Source organism: Hypanus sabinus, chromosome 29 (genome assembly GCF_030144855.1).
Source record: "Hypanus sabinus isolate sHypSab1 chromosome 29, sHypSab1.hap1, whole genome shotgun sequence".
NCBI classification, from domain to species: Eukaryota; Metazoa; Chordata; class Chondrichthyes; order Myliobatiformes; family Dasyatidae; genus Hypanus; species Hypanus sabinus.
In genome coordinates, this window is record NC_082734.1 from 22,863,101 (window position 1) to 22,888,701 (window position 25,601).

The 25,601-nt window shown below is 40.8% G+C and overlaps 1 protein-coding gene across 5 annotated transcripts in view; it reads left to right on the forward strand.

Annotated features, from left to right (window-relative positions):
* Positions 1 to 25,601, forward strand: part of emc10 (ER membrane protein complex subunit 10) — an 89,088-nt gene that overhangs the window by 4,916 nt on the left and 58,571 nt on the right. For 4 of the 5 annotated variants that reach the window (XR_009508551.1, XM_059953957.1, XM_059953955.1 and 1 more), the window contains exons 2-4: positions 17,055 to 17,121; positions 20,687 to 20,799; positions 23,028 to 23,126. Coding sequence is in view for 4 of the 5 variants with exons in the window: in XM_059953957.1 (XP_059809940.1) it covers positions 17,055 to 17,121; positions 20,687 to 20,799; positions 23,028 to 23,126 (279 nt within the window). In the remaining variant the exon portion in view is untranslated. The remainder of the gene's footprint in view (positions 1 to 17,054; positions 17,122 to 20,686; positions 20,800 to 23,027; positions 23,127 to 25,601) is intronic. The other variant, XM_059953959.1, reaches the window with a different exon arrangement.

Sequence of the window (25,601 nt, forward strand, 5' to 3'; positions counted from 1 at the left end):
GAATAAGTGCAAATTATTTCCATTTACAGAATGATCAGGATCTGTGGACGTTGATAAAAAATAATTGTAAATGGAAAATGAACTAGAGGCAAGATGAGTTCTCTTCACACTGCCATCTATGGCTTTATTATTACAGTACTCATTATTGCCTTGAGTTAACTGGAAGGATGTTCAGTAATAACCTTCAAAATGTGATTGTTTAAGGAGAAGAATTCTGGTGTTTTAAAGAAAATAGACATGAGCAGGCTATACGGATTGGAGATCCCCTATTTCATTTTGTTCTTTAATTCTGTTTAATCAATTGATTTTCATATGCAGCGTAGCTCCTGAGAATTGTAGATTATTGGAATGACCTTGCTCAGTGCATCTCGTCATTCAGGGACTTCCACATTATGATTAAGTGTTATTCGTGTGTCATAGCAGCAAGATCATACTCTTGATTTAAGTAGTTTATCTATTTTCTAATGGGGACATTTAAAAAAGAAAAATGAGACATTAAGTTAAAATAGTTGGGGATTACATCTTTCAATTCAACTAAAATAGTCATTTTTTTCAGGTTTTTAAGACTTCACTTTCTTATCCTGTTAGGTAGCCTGAATTAGAGGAGGGTTTGGACCCCCTTGTCAGAGCAACTGTGTGCTGGAATTGGAAAGGATCCAGAGGAGGTCCATGCAAATGATTCCGGGAATGAAAGGGTTAACGTGTGAGGCATGTTTGATGGCTCTGGGTTAAGGGGAGAAGGGAGGAGAATGGGGTTAAGAGGTTAAAAAAAATTCCCTATGATTAAATGGTAGGGCAGACATGATAGGCCAAATGGTCCAATTCTGCTACTATGACTAATGGTTTTATGGTTTACATGTAGAAACAGCATGTGTGCGTATAGAACATTGTAGATCCTGGAAATGTGAAAGAAAAACACAAATCACTGGAAATACGGTTGATATTAATGCAGCAAGGATCAGAGTTAACCTTCAACTTGATGTTTTATTGGAGTTTACTGTTATGCATGGTACCTAATCTGCTTAGTGTTTTGAGCATTTTCTGTTTTTATTGCAGTGCCATAACTATTTGCTGTCCTCTGAATCTTTATGCAACACCAATGAGCAGCAAGTGCTGCACACACCGTGTGTAGTCAAAGTATACTTGTTGCCTAAATCACCTCTTATGGACTGTACTCTGAGTGAAAGTTACTAAAATTAAACTTGGGTAATGTAAAATAAAGCTCCGTGGGCATACAGCATGGTAGTGTGGCAGTTGCTACAATGCTTTTTAGCGCCAACCATCACCGTTCGGGGTTCAGTTCCCGCCGTTGCTTGTAAGGAGGTTGTATGTTCTCCCTGTGACCACATCGGTTTCCTCTGGGTGCTCCGATTTCCTCCCTCATTCCAAAGGCATACGGGTTAGGGTTAGTAAGTTGTGGGCGTGCTATGTTGGTACTGGAAATTTGGAAGTCGAATCCAGATAAAGTCACTCAGAGACCGTATAGGTACAAACTCTTTATTCAAAGCACCCAGGGCTTACTCAGTTAGTTGCTCAAACAGGAACAGTCTGTGACTGTAACTCACAATTCCCCTCACAGAAGAGATAGAGTCGTTCACATACCCCACCACACATACCAAGCTGGAGTCAGATTTACCTATTGCTTGACAGTACTAAAAGACAAATTACAGAATAGGCAAAATGGACAGAACATACACAAACAGGCTGGAGTGGTTCAATCTCTACACATGAGTGCACAAGGAGATAAGCATCCTGAAACCCTAGCTGGCTACCTTCAAGAAGAAATATTGCTCATTATTGAATAACAAAATTAGCACATCTGTTGATCATCAGCAGTTTCTCTGAGAAAAAACAGGCTGCTATTGTTTAATGAAGTGTTAACTCTTTTACATTATCAGAAGCATGGTGACATTTGCGGGCAGCCCCCAGCACATCCTCGGATTACATTGGCGATTGATGCAAAATGATGCATTTCGCTGTATGTTTCAAAGTTTTGATGTACCTGTGTCAATTGAAGATAATTTAAAAAAAAATCTTTATATCTTTATAGTATTGGATTTTGTAACAGGTAGAACTGGGAGTTCAAGTATACTTGAATTATTCATGAAGCTAAAGCTCTCCCAGTCTTCCTAGTGTTCAAAAGTTAATAACTTACATGGTATATCAGCACATCATGTTATTTTTTAACATTGATCTTTGGATTTTTGATTTAGTTGCTTGGTTATTAAGTCTGAATTGCGTGTCAATAACAGACAGGAGTAGATAGGAGTGGGAGAAGAGGATTTGAGTATTGGTTAAAGTGGCTGCTTGATTGCTTTCATGTCACTGGAACTGGAATTTTGAAACTCTACCACATTTGTCATATTTTATATCTATTTTATATTTGCTTTCATTAAAAATGACGTAGTCTTGATTTGTACCTCTGTTTGATTAAATGGCTCTTTAATTGCTTAAGTTGTAAATGTCAAGCAGTCGATCTCAAACTTTCTCATCTCAGGCCAAGTTGCAAGCCCATTCGTCTTTGCAGATATCATTGACTTGCTAGTCAGAAGATGAAAAACAACATTTAATGCTATTGGGACATACTGTAAGTGTTATGTTGAATTGAAGTAACGGCAGTTTGGTTGAACCAAAATGAAATAAAAATTCAAAGCAGGGAATTGACTTTGGTTATCTGAATTTGCAGTATGATGGTGACTGTCGCTTCATGCTGGTGCCTCATGTCTAAGAGCATTTCCTAATTTTAAAGGAAAAACTGTTATTAGTCATGGGGTTAAAGAGCATAGAAATGTGTCCTGTGGCCCACCATGTTAATGTCAACCATCATTCATCAGATTCAGATTCATTTATTTATCACATGGATATTGAAACATTCAGTGAAATGCGTCATTTGCGTCAACAGCCAACACAACTTAAGGATGTGTTGGGGACAGCCCGCATGTGTTGCCATACGCTGATGTCTACAGCGCTTGGCGCAACAAAACAGAACACAAGGTAGAACACAACAAGCAACAAAACAAAAGCAAAACAAGACCCTTTACAAGTGTGTGGGAGAGAGGACAGTCCTCCAACCTCAGGGCAGGTCCTCGGTCTCAGGCTTCAGCCATTGGGCTTTGACTTCTGGACTTCAGATTGACCAATCTTTGTTAGCGACCTGGACAAGCCGATGACGGGACCTTGAACTCTAGGCTCTCATGCCTCCTGCTCATACCATCATCCAGTCCTGTCCTGGGACAACCTGATGTCCATGGATGTCCTTTGTCACCCATCCACGTCACAAAACTCTAATCTGACCTTTGACCCCTTACATCCTTGTCCCTAAACTCTTACTTGACCCCTATCTCCTGCCCTGTTCCCAAAACCATCCCTGCAAACTTAAAAATTACTAAGTGTGAGCCATAAATTTAAAAGGAATTGCAACTTGCTGCCATCTTGATTATCTATGGTATATTAATTCCATACTCATTTAAATTTAAATACAGATCCCTTTCTAATTCCTCAGTTCACTGTCCTACAAGATTGCTTTTTTATCTGAGGTTACTGATCTCTTGGAGGTCCGTGGATAGATTCCAGGGGGTCCACAATCTTGGATGGGAAAAAAATATATAATTTCCTTCAATTATGAATGTAGGCGAAAAACCACAGTAATATTAGCGGTACCTGTGACTTTGTCACTAATATACATCACAAATATTTTCATCCCACCTTACAGTTGTTACAGATATCTCAAAATATAGTTTATATTTGCTCATCACTACTTTGAAATTACAGTAGTTATTAGACTCACCGCTAGATCGAGATGTTACATACAGACCCCCTAATCGGTAGTAAAGATGTGGTCTACAAATTACAATGGGAGATAGAAAATGCATGTCAAAAGGGGCAATGTTACGATAGTCATGGAGGATTTCAATATGCAGTTAGTCTGGGAAAATCGGGTTGGTGCTGGATTTCTGGAATGCCTATGAGATGGCTTTTTAGAGCAGCTCGTGGTTGAGCCCACTAGGGGATCAGCTATTCTAGATTGGGTGTTGTGCAATGAACCCAACTTGATAAGAAAGTTTAAGGTAAAGAAACTCTTGGGGCCAGTAATTATTATATGTTAGAATTAACCCTGCAATTTGAGGAGGAGAAGCTAAAGTCAGATGTATCAGTATTACAGTGGGGCGAAGGGAATTACAGAAGCATGAGAGGAGCTGGCCAAAATTGATTGGAAAGGAACACTAGCATGAATGACAGCAGAGCAACAATGGCTGGAATTTCTGGAAGCAGTTCGTAAGGTACAGGATGTATACATCCCAAAGTAGTTTCCTGAAGGTAGGATGACACATGTGTGGCTGACGAGAAGTCAAAGCCAACAAAAAAACCAAAGAGTGAGTGTATAATAGAGCAAAATTAGTGGGAAGTTAGAAGATTGGGAAACTTTCACAAACCAACAGAAGGCAACGAAAAAGTCATTGGAAAGGAAAAGATAGAATATGAAGGAAAGCTAGCCAGTAATAGAAAAGAGGATACCAAAAGTTTCTTCAGATATATAAAGTGTAAAGGAGAGTGGGCATTGGAAAAGTGGATAACAATACTGGAACCGTAGTAATGGGGGAGCAACGAAATGGCAGACAAACTGAGTAAGTATTTTGCATCAGTCTTCACAGTGGAAGACACTAGCATTATGCTGGAAGTTTTGAGAGTCGGGCAGAAGTGTGTGAAGGTGTTTGGGAAACTGAAAGATCTGAAGGTAGATAAGTCATCTGGATCAGATGGTGTACACCCTAGGGTTTGGAAGGAGGTGGCTGAAGATATTGTGGAGGCATTAGTAATGATCTTTCAAGAATCGATTCTGGCATGGTTCCGGGGGGTGGGGGGAGACTGGAAATTTGCAAATGTCACTCCACTCTTCAAGAAGGGAGAGAGGCAGAAGAGAGGAAATTATAGTTACTCTGACCTCAGTGGTTGGGAAGATGTTGGAGTCAATTGTTAAAAGTGTGGTTTTGGGGCACATGATAAAACAGGCCCTAGTCAGCATGGTTTCCTTATGGGGAAATCTTGCCTGACAAATCTTTTGGAATTCTTTGAAGAAATAACAAATAGGATAGACAAAGTAGAATTGGTGGATGTTGTGCACTTAGATTTTCTGAAGGCCTTTGACAAGGTGCTACACATGTGGCTGCTTAACAAGTTAAGAGCCCGTGATATTATAGGAAAGATATGACTAGAGCATTGCTTGATTGGCAGGAGGCAAAGAGTGGGAATAAAGGGACCCTTTTCTGGTTTACTGTTGGTGACTAGTGGTGGTCTGTGTCGGGACCACTTCTTTTTATGTTATATGTCAATGATTTGGGTGACGGAATTGGTGACTTTGTGGTCAAGTTTGCGGATAATACAAAGTTAAGTGGCGGGGCAAGTAGTCTTGAAGAAGTAGAGAGGCTACAGAAGGACTTAGATTAGGAGAATGGGCAAAGAAATGGCAGATGGAATACAGTGTCAGGAATTGTACAGTCATGCACTTTGGTAGAAGAAATAAAAGAGTAGACTATTTTCTAAATGGTGAAAATTCAAAAATCTGAGGTGCAAAGGGATTTGGGAGTCATTATGCAGGAATCCCTAAAGGTTAATTTGCAGGTTGAGTCTGTGGTAAGGAAGGCAAATGCAATGTTAGCATTCATTTTAAGTGGACTAGATTATAAAAAAACAAGGATGAAATGTTGAAGATTTATAAAGCACTGGTGAGGCCTCATTTGGAGTATTATGAGCTGTTTTGTGCGCCTTATGTAAGGAAGGATGCCCTGACATTGGAAAGGTTCAAAGCAGGTTCACAAAAATAATTTCGGCATTGAAAGACTTGTCGTATAAGGAGCATTTGATGGCTCTGAATCACTATGCAGTGGAATTCAGAAGAATGAGTGAGGATCTCATTGAAATCCATCGAATGTTGAAAGATCTCTATAGAGTAGAAGTGGAGAGAATGTTACTTATGATGGTCGGGGTATCTTAAGACTAGAGGACACAGGCTCAGAATAGAGGGTCATCTTTTCAGAATGGAGATGAGGAAGAATTTCTTTAGCCAGAGAGTTGTGAATCTGTGGAATTCATTGCCACAGGCAGCTATGGAGGTCAAGTCATTGGGTATATTTAAGGTAGCGGTTGATAAATTCTTGATTGATCAGGGCATGAAGGGATACGGGAAGAAGGCAGGAGATTGGGCCTGAGAGGGAAAATGGATCAGCCATGAAATGTGGAGCAGACTTGATGGGTTCAAATGGCCTAATTATGCTCATAATCAAGTCAATTCAAGTCAACTTTTACTGTCATTTTGACCATAACTGCTGGTACAGTGCATAGTAAAAATGAGACGACGTTTTTCAGGACCTTGGTGTTACATGACACAGTACAAAAAACTAGACTGAGCTACGTAATTAAAAAAATACAGAGAAAGCTACACTAGACTACAGACCTACACTGGACTGCATAAAGTGCACAAAAACAGTGCAGGCATTACAATAAATAATAAACAGGACAGTAGGGCAAGGTGTCAGTCCAGGCTTCGGATACCTTTATTGTTATATATTTAAATACATAATTCCTTAAGGTTTTTATAGCTGGGCGTGGTAATGGGGATAAGCTCCCACTACCTATAAAATGCTCCCAGTGGAGTGTGCCTCAAATAGCCTCTGGCAACCATGGTTGACATGGACTGGTTGAGCCTATTCTTCTGTGACTGTACAAAGAGGAGTGCTAATTTTTGGATATCATGGAAGCTTAAAAAATGCCTGTTAGACACTACTCAATCTGTTTCTGGATTTTGTATCTATTTGATGGTTTGACATCGAAGCTATCTATTGTCTTCATAGATATCTTCTAATTTTTGTATCTCTGCCAGTAATATTTTATTCACACAAGCATTTTAATCTTCAAGAGGTATTAGAAAATGATCAAAGCTGGTTTATTAATTAGCATTGGGTTGGAATAATTTGTGGCTTAGGGCACAGCACAGCTTGAATCATCTTGTAGATTCTTGTAGATGATTCACTCAAAGTCTGAATGTTATCTTGAAGTATATATAGAATTAGCTGATTGTTTTATTATTCACATGTTTTGAGGTGCAGTGAAAAACTTGTCTTGCAAACCGTCCATACAGATCATTTCATTACAACAGTGCGTTGAGGTAATACAAGGACAAGCATAATAGAATGCAGAATTAAGTTTTGTAGTTACAGAGAAAGTACAGTGCGGGTAATAAGGTGCAAGGGTCACGATGAGGTTAACTGAGGTCAAGAGTCTGTCTTGTCATACTTGGGTTCAATGAGACTAGAAGAGCAGGATGGAAGCTGTCCTTGATTCTGGTGATAGATGCTTTCAGGCTGTTATATCTCTTACATGAAGGGTAGAGGGGAATGAGAGATGGTCTGAACTGTGAAGGGTCTTTGATTAAGCTGAAGTAGACTGACTCCCTTGTATGTTGCTCTCAGAGCAATCCTTGGACTGTGTTGGTGATTGACGCAGATGACACATTTCACTGTATGTTTCAATATACGGTTAAGCTAATCTTTAATTTTTTGAAGGGGAGGCTGGATTCCGTAATGTGCTGATTGCTAGGTGTGGAGAAACTCTTCAAAATCTCTTCTGCCAGCCACTTGAACCTCAGCCTCACAAGACCATTGGCTGCTTGCACTATTGAATATTATAGTTATTTCTCCTCCTGCTGTTCGGATGTGGGGGAAATGAAAATTAATGTCAAATTGTGAGAGTGTCTTCAGAAGAAAAAACGACAATGGTTTAAAAAGTAGCTTGCCGCTAGTTTCCCCAGGGTAATTAGAAATGAACAATACATGCCAGCTTTGCCAGCAAATCCCACGATGTGAGAAATGAATAAATCGAAACAATTGTACTGAGCTGAGGCAGCCCAAATCATTGCTTGACCTTTCAATATGATCATCGGATTCTTCTCTTAAAAATAACCGTATGTGAACCTCATAAGTCCTTGAGAATGTCAGTTTTTCTTCTTCTCATTATCGTAATCCAAGGCATGGTGATTTTTGAGGCAGAATACGTAATTAGAACCATCTGAAATGATTTTGTCACAGATTACAAAAAGCGCTTAAGAATAAGGCATAAATAAAATTAAGTATTACATTTGCTTCCAGAAAAACTGCACATTTCTGTCTTAGCATACTTTGTGCAGTCATCCTGTGATATACTGCGTACTATCATCCAATAAATCTGCATTAGTGACAGATATAATCTCTCTGAGCGAGTGCTGCTTTGCACTGTTGAGATTTGGGTCTATCTTGAAATGGGCAGAATTTTTCCAATTTCGCTTCATTCCAAAAACATTTTTCTCAAAGTGAAGGTAGCTTTGAATATAAAGAGCAAACTGTTTGATTCACAATGAGCAATCATTTTTGGTACAAGGCTGCTTTAACATGGTGGTAAATCACCATAGGGGTAATTTCTCATGGGCTTTATATTTTAATATTGGTGCTGAATTTATATCCTCTACAATCTTTTTAATTGATCACTGTAACTTTCTCCCATCATGCTTTATTGGTTGAGTGGCAGATCAAATGCGTTTATTGAAAGAATACCTGCAAACTATTTCATGGGGTGACATGGTAGCGTAGCTGTTAGTGTAATTGCTTTACAATGCCAGTGATCACCAGTTGAAGTTTGATTCCCACTGCTGTTAGTAAGGAGTTTGTACATACTCCCTGTGACCGTGTGGGTTTCATCCTGGCGTCCCAGTCTCCTCCCACATTCCGAAGACCTTCAGGTTAGAGTTGTTGACTTGTGGGCATGCTGTGATGGTGACACTTGTGGACTGCTCTCAGCACAATCTTTGGATTGTTTTGGCTGTCGATACAAAAATGAATGATACATTTCTATGTACGTTTCGATGTACGCATGACAAATAAGGCTAACCTTCAAATCTTATCTTTATAAAGCTAATCTACGGCATTTGTGCTTAACATCCTGCATCACTGATAGCGTTAATGATTACAGTTTGTCTTCTGGCTAGAGATCCATCTTTAAATCCTTTTATTCAGCAAAGGGTTTATCTCGGTGACAGCTGCTTTCAGTCTATGCCTGGACGTCATGGATTCAAGCTCAACTCCATAGACTTGTGTGTAAAGTCTAGTTGGATACTTCAGGACAGAATGAGAGTGATGCACTATCTGAGGGAAGGTTTCCTGTATTGAATGGATTTCAAGATCCATTAACGTTATTTTGAGAAGCAGCTGGAGAATTTTTCTCAGTGCCCTAGGAAAGTTTATCCCTCAACCAGAAGCACTATACCAAACTAACTTGGTCGTTCTATGGAGAGGAATGAACTGTTGACGTTTTAGGCTGAGACAGATGAACGGTCTTCCTTTCCAGTTGTGATGAAGGATCTCAGCCCGAAACATCAATAGTTTATAACTCTCCATAGTTGCTGCCTGACCTGCTGAGTTCCTTTAACATTTTACGTGTATTGTGCTGGATTTCCAGCATCTGCAAAATCTCTTGTGGTTTATTACTTGGTTATTGCTGCTGGTGGGGTTCAGTCCATAGGTTTAATGTCACATTTTCTGCATGATAACTGTATTTCCTGAGTAATTAATTGATGTAATTCTTTTTTTACGGCTGTTCTGAAGTTGTGACTTAACATGTTCTGTCAATGAGATATGAACTGGGTTTGAAGCTTTGCCCAATTCCCATGGCACTGTGGATCATCTCTCCTAATTTTCTTATCAATGAGTTTCCATGTTCAGAGGAGAAAAGTATATCTATTATTACTGTGCAAGTGTGGCAAGAGAGTTTTTATCAATTCTGCCCTTGATCATCCTTTACTTAGAAACATAGAAAACCAACAGCACAATACAGGCCCTTTGGCCCACAATGTTGTGCTAAACATGTCCCTACCTTAGAAATTACCAGGCTTACCTATAGCCCTCTATTTTACTAAGCTCCATGTACCTATCTAAAAGTCTCTTAAAAGATCCTATCGTATCCGCCTCCACCACCGTTGCAGGCAGACCATTCCATGCACTCACCACTCTCTGAGTAAAAAACTTACCCCTGACATCTCCTCTGTATCTACTCCCCAGCACCTTAAAACTGCATCCTCAGCCCTGGGAAAAAGCCTTTGACTATCCACACGATCAATGTCTTTCATCATCTTATACACCTCATCCTCTGTCACTCCAAGGAGAAAAGGCCGAGTTCACTCAACCTATTCTCATAAGGTATGCTCCCCAATCCAGGCAACATCCTTGTAAATCTCCTCTGCACCCTTTCTATGGCTTCCACATCCTTCCTGTAATGAGGTGACCAGAACTGAGCACAGTACTCTAAACCCGCGCAGCTGCTTTGAGTGTCCTATGGACTCGGACCCCAAGATCCCTTTGATCCTCCACACTGCCAAGAGTCTTACCATTAACAGTATATTCTGCCATCATATTTGACTTACCAAAATGAACCACTTCATACTTACCTGGGTTGAACTCCATCTGCCACTTCTCAGCCCAGTTTTGCATCCTATCAATGTCCCGCTGTAACCTCTGACAGCCCTCCACAGTATCCACAACACCTCCAACCTTTGTGTCATCAGCAATCTTACTAACCCATCCCTCCACTTCCTTATCCAGGTCATTTATAAAAATCACGAAGAGTAAGGGTCCCAGAAACAGATCCCTGAGGCACCCAACTGGTGACCGACCTCCATGCAGAATATGACCCGTCTACAACCACTCTTTGCCTTCTGTGGGCAAGCCAGTTCTGGATCCACAGCGCAATGTCCCCTTGGATCCCATGCCTCCTTACTTTCTCAATAAGCCTTGCACGGGGTACCTTATCAAATGCTTGCTGAAATCTACATACACTACATCTACTGCTCTTCCTTCATCAATGTGTTTAGTCACATCCCCAAAAAATTCAATCAGGCTCATAAGGCACGACCTGCCCTTGACTAAGCCATGCTGACTACTCCTAATCATTATATCTCTCCAAATGTTCATAAATCCTGCTTCTCAGGATCTTCTCCATCAACTTACTAACCACTGAGGTAAGACTCACTGGTCTATAATTTCCTGGGCTATCTCTAATCCCTTTCTTGAATAAGGGAATAACATCTGCAATCCTCCAATTCTCTGGAACCTCTCCTGTCCCCATTGATGTTGCAAAGATCATCTCCAGAGGCTCAGCAATCTCTTCCCTCACCTCCCTCAGTAGCCTGGGGTACATCTCATCCGGTCCCGGCAACTTATCCAACTTGATGCTTTCCAAAAGCTCCAGTACATCCTCTTTCTTAATATCTACATGCTCAAGCTTTTCAGTCTACTACAAGTCATCACTAAAATCATCAAGATCATTTTCCGTAGTGAATACTGAAGTAAAGTATTCATGAAGTACCTCTGCTATTTCCTCCGGTTCCATGCACACATCCCCACTGTCACACTTGACAGGTCCTATTCTTTCACGTCTTATCCTCTTGCTTTTCACATACTTGTAGAATGCCTTGGGGTTTTCCTTAATCCTGCCTGCCAAGGCCTTCTCATGGCCCCTTCTGGCTCTCCTAATTTCTTTCTTAGTTCCTTCCTATTAACCTTATAATCTTCTAGATCTCTAACATTACCTAGCTCTCTGAACCTTTTGTAAGCTTTTCTTTTCTTCTTGACTATCCTTTGTACACCATGGTTCCTGTACCCTACCATAACTTCCCTCTCTCATTGGAATGTACCTATACAGAACACTATCTCTGATCAACAGTGCCACGCTCCCACCTCTTTTGCCTCCCTCTCTGTCCTTTCTGAAACATCCAAAACCCGGTACTTGAAGTAACCATTCCTGTCCCTGAGCCATCCAAGTCTCTGTAATGGCCACCACATCACATCTCCAAGTACTGATCTACGCTCTAAGCTCATCTGCTTTGTTCACAGCACTCCTTGTGTTAAAATAGGCACATCTCAAACCTTCGGTCTGAGTGCATCCCTTTTCTATCACCTGCCTATCCTCCCTCTCGCGCTGTCAACAAGCTTTCTGTATTTGTGAGCCAACCTCCTCTTCCCCAATCTCTTTTGTTTGGTTCCCACCCCCCAACAATTCTACTTTAAGCTCTCCCCAGTAGCCTTAGCAAATCTCCCCACCAGGATATTGGTCCCCCTAGGATTCAAGTGCAACCTGTCCTTTTTGTACAGGTCACACCTGCCCCAAAAGAGGTCCCAATGATCCAGAAATCTGAATCCCTGCTCCCTGCTCCAATCCTGTAGCCATGCATTTACTTCCACCTCATCCTATTCCTATTCTCACTGTCATGTGGCATAGGCAGTAACCCCGAGATTACTACCTTTGCGGTCCTGCTTCTCAACTTCCTTCCTAACTCCCTGTAGTCTGTTTTCAGGACCTCTTCCCTTTTCCTACCTATGTCATTGGCCAATATGTACCACAACCTCTGGCTGTTCTCCCTCCCGTCGCAGGATATCTTGGATGCGATCTGAAACATCTCGGACCTTGGCACCTGGGAGGCAAACTAGCATCTGAGTTTCTTTCCTGCGTCTTAAGAATCGCCTGTCTGACCCCCTATCTATCACTACTGCCTTCCTCATCCCTTCCCTACCCTTTTGAGCCACAGGGCCAGACTCTGTGCCAGAGGCACGGCTGCTGTTGCTTCCCCCAGGTAGGCTGTCGCCCCCAACAGTACTCAAACAGGAGTACTGATTGTCAAGGGGTACAGCCACAGGGGTACTCAAGTACCTGACTCTTCCCCTTCCTCCTCCTGACTGTGACTTACTTGTCTGTCTCCCGTGGCCCCGGTGTGACCACTAGCCTGTAACTCCTTTCTGTCACCTCCTCGCTCTCCCTGACCAGATGAAGGTCATTGAGCTGCATCTCCAGTTCCCTAACTCGGTCCCTTAAGAGCTGTAGCTTAACTTACCGGGTGCAGATATGGCTATCTGGGAGGCTGGAAAACTCCAGGACCTCCCACACCTGACACTGAGCACAGAAAACTGTCCTCACACACATACTACTTCCTTTCTGCAATTAACACAGGTAGACCTACCTTGCCTCATCCCGTTACCGCCTAAGCCCGTTTAGCCAAAGCCCTCTCACTCTGCTGCCTGCTGGATATGGCAGTCTTCTTTTTAAACCTTTCGCGCTGTACTGGCTGATGTCACGCACCTGCGCAGTGTCACCTCTCTTTTACCCCGAGTAGTAAAAAAACTCCCTTCGCTGCGATAAACTAGCCGTTCACTCGCAGCCTTCTTGCTCCGAACTGAAATACTGGGGGAGAGAGAGTCATCTTTGTTACTACTGTGTGTGTAGCGATTGTGGGTATGTTGCTAGGGGGTTGCAACACTGAAGTGGTTTCAATAAAGGGTAGACTGAGTAACTACAAGCTGACATTCACAAAAGGTAAATTATTGAAATAATTCCGGAGACTAGCAGAAATCAAAACCAAGGATCATTGTAGATATACGAAATTCTGTAGATCTTGAGCAACATAGACTCAAAATACTGGAGGAACTCAGCAAGTCAGGCAGTATTTATGGAGGGGAATAAAGAGTCAAATGTTTCAGGCTGAGATCTGAGATCCTTTATCAGGACAAATTAATGCTCAAGGGCAATTGACGTGGATCTATTAAAGGAAAATTCTAGCTTGATTGAACTTTTGTGAAGTAGCAAGGGTGATTGATGAGGGAAATATCTTTGATCCATGAATTTGACAAATGGTAGATTGATCAGGAAAGTGAAAACTAGCAGAAAATGGCAAGCTGGATTAAATTTGGCTCTGTTATAGAGAATAATGTGTAATACTAAATAGGAGACATAGTGGAGCTGGACGGTGTGATTTTTTGAGGTGTAGGTTAAATATTTGGTAATTGTATTAAAATTGACAGTGTGCTTGATCATTGGGTAGAAAGCGAACTTGTAAATAATGAATGAATTAAGGGGATAGGTTTTAAAATAATAGCTTGGTCTTCAAACTAGGCCAAGGAATATATATTAAAGATAGGATATTAAGAACAGAATTCATGTTGGCTTGGAAAGGCAGGGACTGATTGGGAGGAGTTGGGCATGGTTTTGTGCAGAGGAGATCTGGTCTCACAAATCTGAGTTTTTGAGGAGTTAACTTTGAAGATTGAAGGTAGAGCAGTAAATGTGGTTTGCATGGTAAGGCATTTGGTCAGGGGCTGCATCATAGACGGGTCCAGAAAGTTAATGTACGAGGGATCCGAGGCGTATTGCCAAAACGGAACTGAAGTTGGTTGGTTAATAGGAGGTGATGGGTGGTGGTCAATAACTTTGGAACAGCTTTTCTGATAGCCGATCTTAAAACAAATGATACATCACAGGGTTTGGTACTGGGACCTTTTATTGTTTGTAATTATGCGTAAGTGACTTGGGTGAGATAGGGGATATGGTGAGTAAATTTCAGATGACATGGAAACTGGTGGAGTTGTAGATAGTAAAGAAGGTTTCTTAAGGATGCAGTGGGACACAGATCAGCTGGAAAGTTGGGTGGACTGGTGGAATATGGAATGTGTGAAGCAGTTCACTTTGGAAGGCAAATTCTGGTAGGGCAAACAATAAATGGCAGGAGCTTGGGAACATTGATGCACAGAGACATCTTGCAGTACAAATCAATAGCTCCTTGAAAATACTGAACAGGTGAATGGGGTGGTGAAGAAGGCATGTTGTCATAAACTGAGGAATTGAGTATCAGAGTTGGGGCTTTGTGTTGCAGCTGTACAAAGCATTGTTTAGAATGCATTTGGAGTGTTGCAAGCAGTTCTGGTTGCCACATTGAGGTAGTAATATAGAGAGTGCAAAAGAGATACATCAGGAATGGAATGGAATGGAGGAATGGAGGGTTATGTTTATAAGAGTTTGCATAGGCTGGTCTTATATTTACTGGAATATATGAGGCTAAGGTTATAAAATTGTGAAGGGGATAGATTGTCAGCATCTTTATAGCAGGGTAGGAGAACCTAGGACTAGAGGGCACAGGTTTAAGGTGAGAGAGGAGAAATTTAAAGGAGACCTGTGTATTTAAATAGGAAAAGTGTAGAAGGGCCTGAGTCTATTGCTGTCAGTAGGGTTACTGTAGATGGCCATCTTGGTTGGCATGGTGAAGGTGGACTGTAAGGCCCACTTCAGTGATCTCTGGACGAGCAGCCAAACTGCAGGAGTCTGTGTTCATTGAAGGTGGTGGTTCATATAGAAAAGGTGTTTGCAAAGGCTTCTGAAACATTTGCCCTATCTCAGCCTATGTCTCAGCCTTCAGTTGAATGTTAAAGCCATGTAGGACACCAGTGGGAATGATGTGTTAGTGCTAGGACTGGCGAATTACGATTGAGGGAAAATTCACAAGCTTGGGGTTTCTATTGAATGAGGGAGATTTTGAGAGTAAATTTCATTGAGCTGCATAAAGCTGTGAGAGGTTGAGATGGGGCTTTATGACTTTGTTTCCTTATGATGGGTATAAATAGGTAAACACAAGCAGGCTTTTTCCTCTGAGATTGGGTGCTAGAACTAAAAGTCATAGGTTATGGGTGAAAGTTGAAATATTTAAGGGGAACCTGAAGGGAAATGTTTTCATTCAAAGGGTGGCACAAGTGTGGAAATGATGGATATGGATGTGATTTCAGATTTCAGTTGTTTGGATAAGTGCATGGATGGAGAGGCGTATGGTCCAGGTGCAGGTCGATGGGATGAGGCAGAATTACAGCTTGTAGTGGACTAGATGGACTGAGGGGCCTGTTTCTGTGCTGTAAATCTCTATGACAATGATCAGTAACTAGGGAATATAGATTTAATTTAATTCGTAGAAGGCTTAGGGTAGAATGAAGAAAAAAAGCTTTCTACTTGATCTGTAGTTGCATCTGGCTGAAAGGATAGTTGAATAAGAAATCCTCACTGTATTTAAGTATTTGAACAGCTTTATTGTTTTGTCCTGTGAAGTTGAGATAGCCTGCTTCGCTCCACTTATGGCTGACATCAGTAAGATAGGCCAAATGCTCAACTGTTGTATAAATTTCTGTAATTCGTGAACCCTTTGGAATCACATTTATAAATCATTTTATTGGAGTTAGTGTAACTGAATGTGGGTATTGAGTGGAACTGGTAACCAGTAGCTGTAAAGACATCGTTTGTTAATCATTTTTTTCTCTCTCCTTAACAACAAAGATCTCAACTTAATGCAAAACGTGCAATATGCTGGAGGAACTCAGCAGGTCAGGCAGAGGCTTCTTCTCCCTTCCATTTCAGCCCCGATGATGGGTCTTGGCCAGAAACTTGGACAGTTTATTCCCCTACGTAGATGCTACCTGACTTATTGAGTTCCTCCAACTTCTTGTGCGTGTTGCTCTGAATTTCCATTTTCTGCAGAGCTGGAAAACTCAGGTTGGCTCTTTGGAAGTTTAGTTAATCGCCAAGCTTGGCAAAATGTTTGCAGAATTTTTGGCTCCAATTGAGAAGCCATTATTAGTGCGTAGCTGATGGTCCAACTGCGCACTGACAATGGCTTCTCGATTGGAGCCGAAATGTCTGTAAACATTTTCCCAAGCTCAGTGATCAACCAAACTTCCAATCTGCAAAATCTTTTGTGCTTATAATCTCAAAATAGTGTTTCATAGTCTCCAGCTTCTTCCAAATAAAAATAAGTAATTAATACATGAAATAGTTTGGATTGCATGTATTTTTCTATAGTCTTTTTCAAAAAAAAAATCTGACTGCGTATCTATTCTCAGTGCTTGAAGAAAAACTGGAACAGAATGAATCAATTTCGAGAAGCCCAGAGTTTAGCAGATTTTTTTTTACCCATAATGTTAAAATGTAGGATTAATGCCCATTTGATGCCTGCTGGCACTTATCTATCGCTTTTTAGAACTTTGCTTTCACTCAGATTTAATTTATCATGCATGGATTTTTAGGAGCTGTGCTCTGGAGTTGTTTGGCCACTTTGACTCTGACCTGTCTGACGGCTCCTGATGGTATGTCCGAACACACAGTGGGAGAATGATCTCTCGTACAATGCTGCACCAGTGCATACATACAAATTTATTTTCCTTCTCTTTCAGCCTGGAGATGTTGTAGATTCTGAAATTGCAGGAGTGTCTATACTGCTTGAACACTCATTTGAATTTGGTAAGTTTATAACGCAGGTGAGAATTGACCTTCAGTAATGAATATGGGGTCACGGTAGTTACACTTTTTGGTTAAGGTCATTACAGTGGATACTATGGAATGCTATTGAGGTTGAGAGCATCATGTTCCTAGGTGTGAACATCTCCAATGGCCCTTCCTGCTCCAACCATATTGATTTTGCAGCCAAGGAAGCTTACCAACTTCTTCTCCAGCTCCAGCCTTTGACCTTTCCCACTCACCTGGCTTCACCGAACTCCTTCCAGCTAGTCTCCTTCCCCCATCCCTCCACCTTTTTATTCACCCACCTTTTTAACCCACCTTCTTAACACCCACCTGGCATCTTCCCCCTTCCTCCTCAGTCGCAAAGAAGGGTCTCGGCCCCAAACGTCGACTGTTTATTCATTTCCATTGATGCTGCCTGACCTGATGAGCTCCTCTGGCTTTTTGTGTGTGTTGCTTTGGATTTCCAGCCTCTGCAGACTCTCTTGTGTTTATCACCAACATGTCTACTACCTTGGAGGCTAAAGAAATTTGCCATGTCCCTGTTTACTCTTACCAGTTTTTATCAATACACCATAGAAAGCATTCTGTCTGGATCAATAACAAGTTGGTATGGCAACTGTACTGCACATGTCTGCAAGAAACTGTGGACATAGGTCAGCACATCTCGGAAACGTGTGTCGCCTCTATGGCTCTATCTAAACTTGTTGCTGCCTCAGTGAAGCGGGCAGCATAATCAAGTGCCCTGCTCACTCCAGACATTTACTCTTCTCCCCTCTTCCATTGGCCAGAGGATACAAAACCCTGAAAGCACATACCACCATGCTCAAGGGCAGCTGCTATCCCACTGTCATCAGCCTCTTGAATGGACTTCTTGAATGATGCAAGGGACTCTTGACCTCACAATCTACCTCCTTATGATCTTGTACTTTATTGTTTAACTACACTGCACTTTTTTGATAGTTTTTACTTTGTGTTGTTACTGTTTTACCTTATTTTAGCTCTGCACTGTGTAATGCTCTGATCTGTGTGAACAGTATGCAGGATAAGATCTTGGTATATCTGTATCTTGGTATATTTGAAAACAATAAACCAAACAACTATCAATAAATATCCTTATCTCCTGGCAGCTTCATACACTAAAAGCTGCTGCATTAAACATTCCTTTGACTGAAAACGTAGCAAGGAACACAGACTTAAAGTTATTGATGAAAGAAAGAAGCACAGCCTGAAGAATAGAAATTAATTCTGCATTTGGTTAGTTTTGGGCAGTATTACAGTGGTGCTAGAAAGTTTGGGAATGCTGTAGAATTTTCTATATTTCTGCTTAACTATGAAATAAAATGTGATCAGATCTTCATGTAAGCCCTAAAACTAGATAAAGGGAACCCTATTAAATGAATAACACAAAAACATTATACCTGTTCATTTTTTATGGAGAAAAATGATTTAATATTACATGTATTTGTTAGAAAGAGTATGAGAACCTATGGGGTAATGCCTTCTACATAAGCTATTTGGAGTCAGAAGTTCTGATCAATGAGATGAGATTGGAGGTGTGGGTTGTAGAGGTGTCCTGCCCTAAAAAAAGGACACATCAAGTCAGGTTACTGACAAAGCCTGCTCTTCTCAAGAAAGATCTGTTTATGTGAACTATGCCTCGATCAAGTCAACTTTCAGAGGACCTTAGAAGAAGAATTGCAGAGTTGCATGAAGCTGGAAAAGGCTACAAAAGTATTTCCAAAGGCCTGAGTGTTCATCAGTCCACAGTAAGGGAAATTGTTTACAGAGGGAGGAAACAGTACTGTTGCTACTCTCCCCAAGAGTGGGCATCCTAAAAAGATCACACCAAGAGCACAATGTGTAAAGCTGCAGGAGGTGAAAACAAACCCAAGGGTAACAGCACAACTCCTGCAGAAATCTCTAGAACGTGCTAAAGTCTCTGTCCACTATAAGAAAAACACTGAACACGAATGGTGTTGATGGAAGCACACCACGGAGGAAACCTGTGCTCTCCAAAAAAACTATATTGCTGCATATCTCAAGTTTGCAAAAGACCACCTGGCTATCTTGCAACAGTTCTGGGACAATGTTTTGTGGACAGATGAGACAAGAGTTGAACTTTGGAGGAAAAAGGGCACTGTACACCAACACCAAAACCTCATTCCAAGTGTGAAGCACGGTGGAAGGAGCATCATGGATTGGGGCTGCTTTGCTGCCTCAGGGCCTGGACAGCTTGCAATCGTTAAAGGAACAATAAATTCAAAATTGTATCAAGAATGCCGGGTATAGCAGACTGTCACCTGAAGCTTAAGTGAAGTTGGATAATGCAACAGGACAATGATCTGAAAGACAAGTAAATCATCAACGGGTGGAATGGTTTAAAAAGAAGAAAATTTGTGTTTTGGAATGGCCGAGTCAAAGTCCTGGCCTTAATCCTGTACAAGTGTTGCGGAAGGACCCCAAGCAAGCAGTTCATGCAAGGAAGTCCAGCAACATCCCAGAGTTGAAGTGGTTTTGTAAGGAGGAATGGCCTAAAATTCCTCCAAGCCAATGTGCAGGTCTGATCAACAGTCACTGGAAATGTTTGGTTGAAGTTATTGCTGTGCAAGGGGGTCACACCAGTTACTGAAAGCAAAGGTTCACATACTTTTCCCAATGAAAACAGGTAATATTGGATCATTTTTCTTAATAAATAAATGAGCAAGTACAATGTTTTTTGTGTTATTTATTTAATTGGGTTCTCTTTATCTAGTTTTAAGACTTATGTGAAGATCTGATTGCATTTTAGATGATACATGCAGAAATAGAGAAAATTCTACGGGGTTCACAAACTTTTCTAGCACTACTGTATCTAATAGAGGAGATTCAGTAGTTGCCATGATAAGAAATGCATTAATATGTGTATTAGTAGGGGTAATATAGCAGTTAGCACAATGCTTTACAGTGAGAGTGATTGTGATCATGGCTCCATTCCGGCTGCTGTCTGTAAGGAGTTTGTACATTAACCCTGTGCTCGAGTGGGTTTCCTCTGGCTGCTCTAGTTTCCTCCCACTTTCCAACGTGTTTGTCTGGGTTTGTAAGTTGTGAGCATGCTATTGGTGTTGGAAGCATGGCGGCACTTTGCAGGCACCCTTGGACTGCGTAGGTCAGTGACAAAAAGACAATTCACTATGTTTCAATGTTCTTGTGACACCTAAAGCTAATCTCTATCTTTGAATGGGAAATAATTTGCCAGAATGTGGGAAGAACAGGCAGTGGTGCTAACAATTGCTTTTTGAAAGAGCAATTTTTTTCAAAATTGCTTTTGAAAGAACAATTGCTTTTTGGACTCGATACTCAAAGTGGGCTCTTATTACTGTGTGTGATTGCATTAGTGGTTTATGATGAGGGAACTGCCCTCTGTTGTGAGAGCAGTCATTGGACGGGGAAAGTTTCAGCCAACTTTTTTTATCATTGCTGTTCAGAATCCAAGAGCAATATTTTGAAGTCATGCTTAATAAATTCAGACACTCTTTGTTTATAAATTATCACAGAGCAATAAAAAATTATTTTTTCATTGTAGATGACAGCGTGCAATATAAAAAAAGGGGTTCATTGTTATGGAGACCAGGCCGTGAAAATGCCCTCACTCTAAACCAGATGCAACTGACAGAGGATGAAAGGATCAAACTCAGAGTAAGTAATAACAAGTTCTTGGATTCTTGAAGAGAAATAGCTTAAAATTAGCAAATATGCATTTTATTTTCTTTAGCTTTAACTTTTCTTTATTTTCCCTACAAGTTAGTGATTAGCTTTTAAATGCTTTTTTATTGCTACCATAGTGTTGAGCATTACTATAATCTTTAGTTAGTAAATTAACATGTTGTGACTATGCACATTAAGTAGTATAACTGAGCCCAGAAATTGTTAGGCGAGTAATTATCATTGAGTTATATGCATCTTTCTGTTTATTTGGAAATACAATCTAGAACAGGCTCTTCCTGCCCAACAAGCTGTGCTGCCCATTTAACCCTAGAATAATCACAGGACAAATTACCAATGGGTAGATCTTTGGACTGTTAAGAGAAACTGGAGCACCTGGAGGAAACCCACAATGTTCATGAGGAAACCATAACAAGCTCCTTATAGACGATGCCAGAATTGAACTCTGTTGTTTTCTTAAAGAGCAATAAAGATGCATGGAAAATAAATTTGTTATCCATGTTAACTTCTCTATCTCTGGTCATAATTTTGTGGGTATATTATACAAAATATGGTTTCTGGATGTGACAAATGTGCTTTATTGATTGTTTGCTCCATATACTCAGTCTAGAATTTTATTTGAGGGCTAGGTGATCTTTGTTTACATTTACAAAGCTTTATGCTTTTCAGTAATTATACGTTTGGTCTTCCAAGTTAAGGTTCACAAAGTTGCAGATGTTTGTAGGTTTGATGTTGGTATTGATGGTTTGATCAAGTGAATAACGTAAGCATATTATAGTTTTGCATAATGTTAGTGTATCCTCAACTTCACTGGAATCATGTGAACCTTGATATTGTCCTTTACCAGTGATGAGGTCCTAGTTAAACTCATTGTCTTGGCCATGTTATTTGCATGCCCAAAGCCAGACTCCTGATACAGATCACCTGTTTTAGCACCGCATACAAAATATTGGAGGAACTCAGCAAGTCAGGCAGAATCCATGGAGAGGAGTAAACTTTCAACGTTTCAGGCCACGACCTTGCATAAAGACGGGAAAGGATGGGAGAACAAGCCAGATTAAAAAGATGGGGAGAAGGGATGGAGTATAAGGTGATAGGTGAGACCAGGTGAGGGAGAAGGTGGGTTGGTGGAGGGGGTGATGAAGTGAGAAACTGTGAGGGAATGGGTGGAAGAGGTAAAGGCTGAAGAAGAAGGAATCTGGTAGGACAGGAGAATGGACTATGGGAGAAAGGGAAGAAGGAGCAGAACTAGTGGGAGCTGAGGAGAAGGGGTGAGAGGAAATAAAAAAAGAGGGAGCAGGAAGAAATTATCAGAAGATAGAGAAGTTGGTCCTTATGCCATCAGGTTGGAGGTTATCCAGATGGAATATGAGCTGTTGCTTCTTTGTCTTGAGTTTGGCCTGTGGAAGTCTTGAGTTTGTGAAAGTAAAGGACAGCCCTACTTTAGCACTACCTCTCTGTGATTTTATACCCCTTGCCAGTCTCAGTCCTGATGCAGGGCTTTATCCTGAAACGTCGACATTTCCTTCTGCAGATGCTGCTCAACCCACTGACTTTCTCCAGGAGATTAATTGTTGCTCCTGATTCCAGCTTCTGTAGTCTCATCTGTTCTGAACCTTGTAGTGGGAGGAGATTAGTGGGCAAGCGGAATGGTTCAAAAATGTGCTCGGAGCTTCCATGAAGACGATTCTGATGTCCCCTAGGAATCTGCCCATAGTGGAGGAAGAGCACTTGGGATGTATTGAGAACAGGAAGGCTCTGCATTGGGACATACTACAAGAACAGTGGAAGAAGTACCCCCTAACAAGCCCAAATGTATTTTCATTAATCAAGTTTTTAACTTGCATATCATTTGCCAATGATTACACAGTAGCGTAGCAGTTAGCATAACACCTTATAGTGTCAGCTGTAAAATTGGGGTTCACTTCATTCCGTTGTCTGTAGGGAGTTTGTGCATTCTCCTCGTGGCATGTGAGTCTCCTCTGGGTGCTCTGACTTTCTCCCATATTCCAAAAATGTATGGGTTAGGGTTAGTAATTATAGGCTTGCTATGCTGTTGCAGGAAGCATGGCAACTCTCAGCACATCTCAGACTGTGTTGGTCTTTGACGCAAAACAATGCATTTGGTATATTTCGATATACATGTGACAATAAAGCTAATCTTCTTATCTTTTAACATTTGTGTGTCTTTCATTCCACAGGATATGGCTAGTACAGACGGGTTGTATCGAATTAGAATCCCAAGGAAGCCAGGCAGTGATAGCCCCACCTTGGATTATGTGTCATCCTTTGTTCGAGTGGTAGGCATCCATAAAATTACATGAGCCACAAATTCACCCAAAGAGTGTTTGCAGAATATTTCAGAACATTGTAATAAACCTTTTGGTCTAGTTGTATTGTGATCTGGCATCTAAATCTTACTTCAGAAGCAACTTCCATTGTACATGGTAGTTTCAAGATCAGTATTCAAGATTATTTATCACGTGTACATCGGAACATACAGTGAATAGCACCATTTGCGTTAACAATCAGTGAATATTCAGTTCAGTGAAGCTCTCATCATCCATTGCTTTAAGCACTGTAATACAAGGAGAAACTCGACTAACTGTCATTCTGTTGTGTACATCTTGTGTCAATCCTTGACAAGTTATTTTAGTTGGTGTGGGTCAGGGTGGAAAGTGGTAGAATAAAAAGAGAACGTCGAGAGTGGAAAGATGGGATGTGGTCACAGAAAACTGTGATTTACATGGTGAGTTTCTGGTTGGACTCCTCGAGCTGTGTTCAAGGTAGTAGTACCCTTGACTTAACAATGGTGAAATTTTATTGCACCACATCAGTAAAACTGTAAGACATGGAAGCAGAATTAGGTATTTGACAGATTTATTATCCCTCTCAAACCCACTCTCCTTCTTTCTCCCTATAACCTTTGACACCCTTACTGATCAGGAACCTATCACCCTCTGCTTTAAATATACCCAATGAGTTGACCTCCACTGCCGTCTGTGGCAATGAATTCCACTGTGTTCCCAGTGGTTGAATAAATTTCCCATCAGCTCTGTTCTAAAGTAGGCTCAGTATCTAACAATTTCTTTAAAAAAAATCTTTTAAGTTTAAATCTGCTAAGTATGACCTGAAACTTCCTCAATTTCTCAAACCTCTGCCCCGTACTGATGCTGCTCAACTTGTTCCGTTCCTTCAGCAGATTTTTTGTTGCTCCCGATTATAGCATCTGCTTCTCTTGTGTCTCTTGCAATTCTGCGGAACTTGTTTGAGAATATTGGTAAATCTGTCCATCTCTTTTAATTGGAGAATTAATGGACAGTGAAAAGAGCACAATGCAATACAGGTCTTTGGCTCACAATGTTGTGCCAACCTTTTAACCTACTCTAAGATCAGTGCAACCCTTTCCTCCTCCATTTTTCATCCATGTGCCTACCTAAGAATTTCTTAAATGCCCATATTGTATCTGCCACTACCATCACCCCTGGCAGAACATTGCACTCACTACTTTCAGTGTAACAAAAAGAAACTTGCCTCTGACATCCACTCTTTGCTTTCCTCCAACCACCTTAAAATTGCATCGCCTCATTCTCGCCCTGGGGAAAAAGTCTCTGGCTATCCACTCAAAACCTGTTATTATATTGTACTCCTCAAGTAAATCACCTGTCATCCTCCTTCATTGCAAAGAGAAAAGCCCTAGCTCACTCAACCCATCCTTATACAGGCAGCATCTTGGTAAATCTCCCCTGTGTCCTCTCTAAAGCCCCTCATCCTTCCTATAAGAACACCGTTGCTAGACTTTTAACTAAAACTAGGATGAGGGGAGCGTATCACTCCAGTACTAGCTACTTTGCATTGGCTTCTAATATCTTTTAGAATTAATTTTAACATTTTCTTGCATGTTTTTTTTAAAGCTCTATATGTACATCACAGGATCCCTTTCATTTTATAATACTGTTTGAGCACTCAGAACTGCTTCTGCCAGTCTCCTAAATCTAAACAATCTCCCTCAAAAGATAATTAGCAGGTTAGCTTTTTTGAATTAAACTGTGGGATTCAGTACCTAAAACAATAAGGGACGCAGACTCAGTTGACACTTTCATAAGCCAGCTCAAAACTTATTTATTTAAGCTTGATTTTAACTAACTTCTTTTTATCTTTTATTTTCATGTTTGTGCTTTATCCCATTGTAGAGTACTTTGAATTACATCCTCTATATGAAAAGTTCTCTATAGATAGGTTATTATTATCATAATGAGGTAACCAGGACTGAAATTAGTGGGACTATAGGAATTAGTGGGAGTAGATCATTCAGCCCCTCGACTGATCTTATACTTCAATTCCACTTTCACATGCAAATACTATATGCCTTGATTTCCATTATATTGAAGAATCTGTTTATGGTCTGTCACAAACATATAATTTATTAATCTCTGCCTTGATCATGTCTATGGGGAGTGAATGATTGAGTGCTGTTTCTTAGAAATTGTATTCCTCTATTGATCTAGTGAAGCAAAGGAGATGCTGGGATTGGTGAGTAGAGACAGGAATACAAAAGCCGCGAAGTTCAAGCAAGGCAACGGTTATGTGCAAAGTGCCCATTTCTAGTAACTGCACTTTAAGAAGGATGTGTTTGCTCTGGCACTGCAGAGGGGTCTATTAGACGAGCAATGAGGCATTTCTGCTGTAAGATTACGTTGGGCAAGCTGTTGTTCTCCTTGGAGCAAGAGGCTTGGCAGGAGAATTGACAAGAGTTCGGAATTTTGGTGGTATAA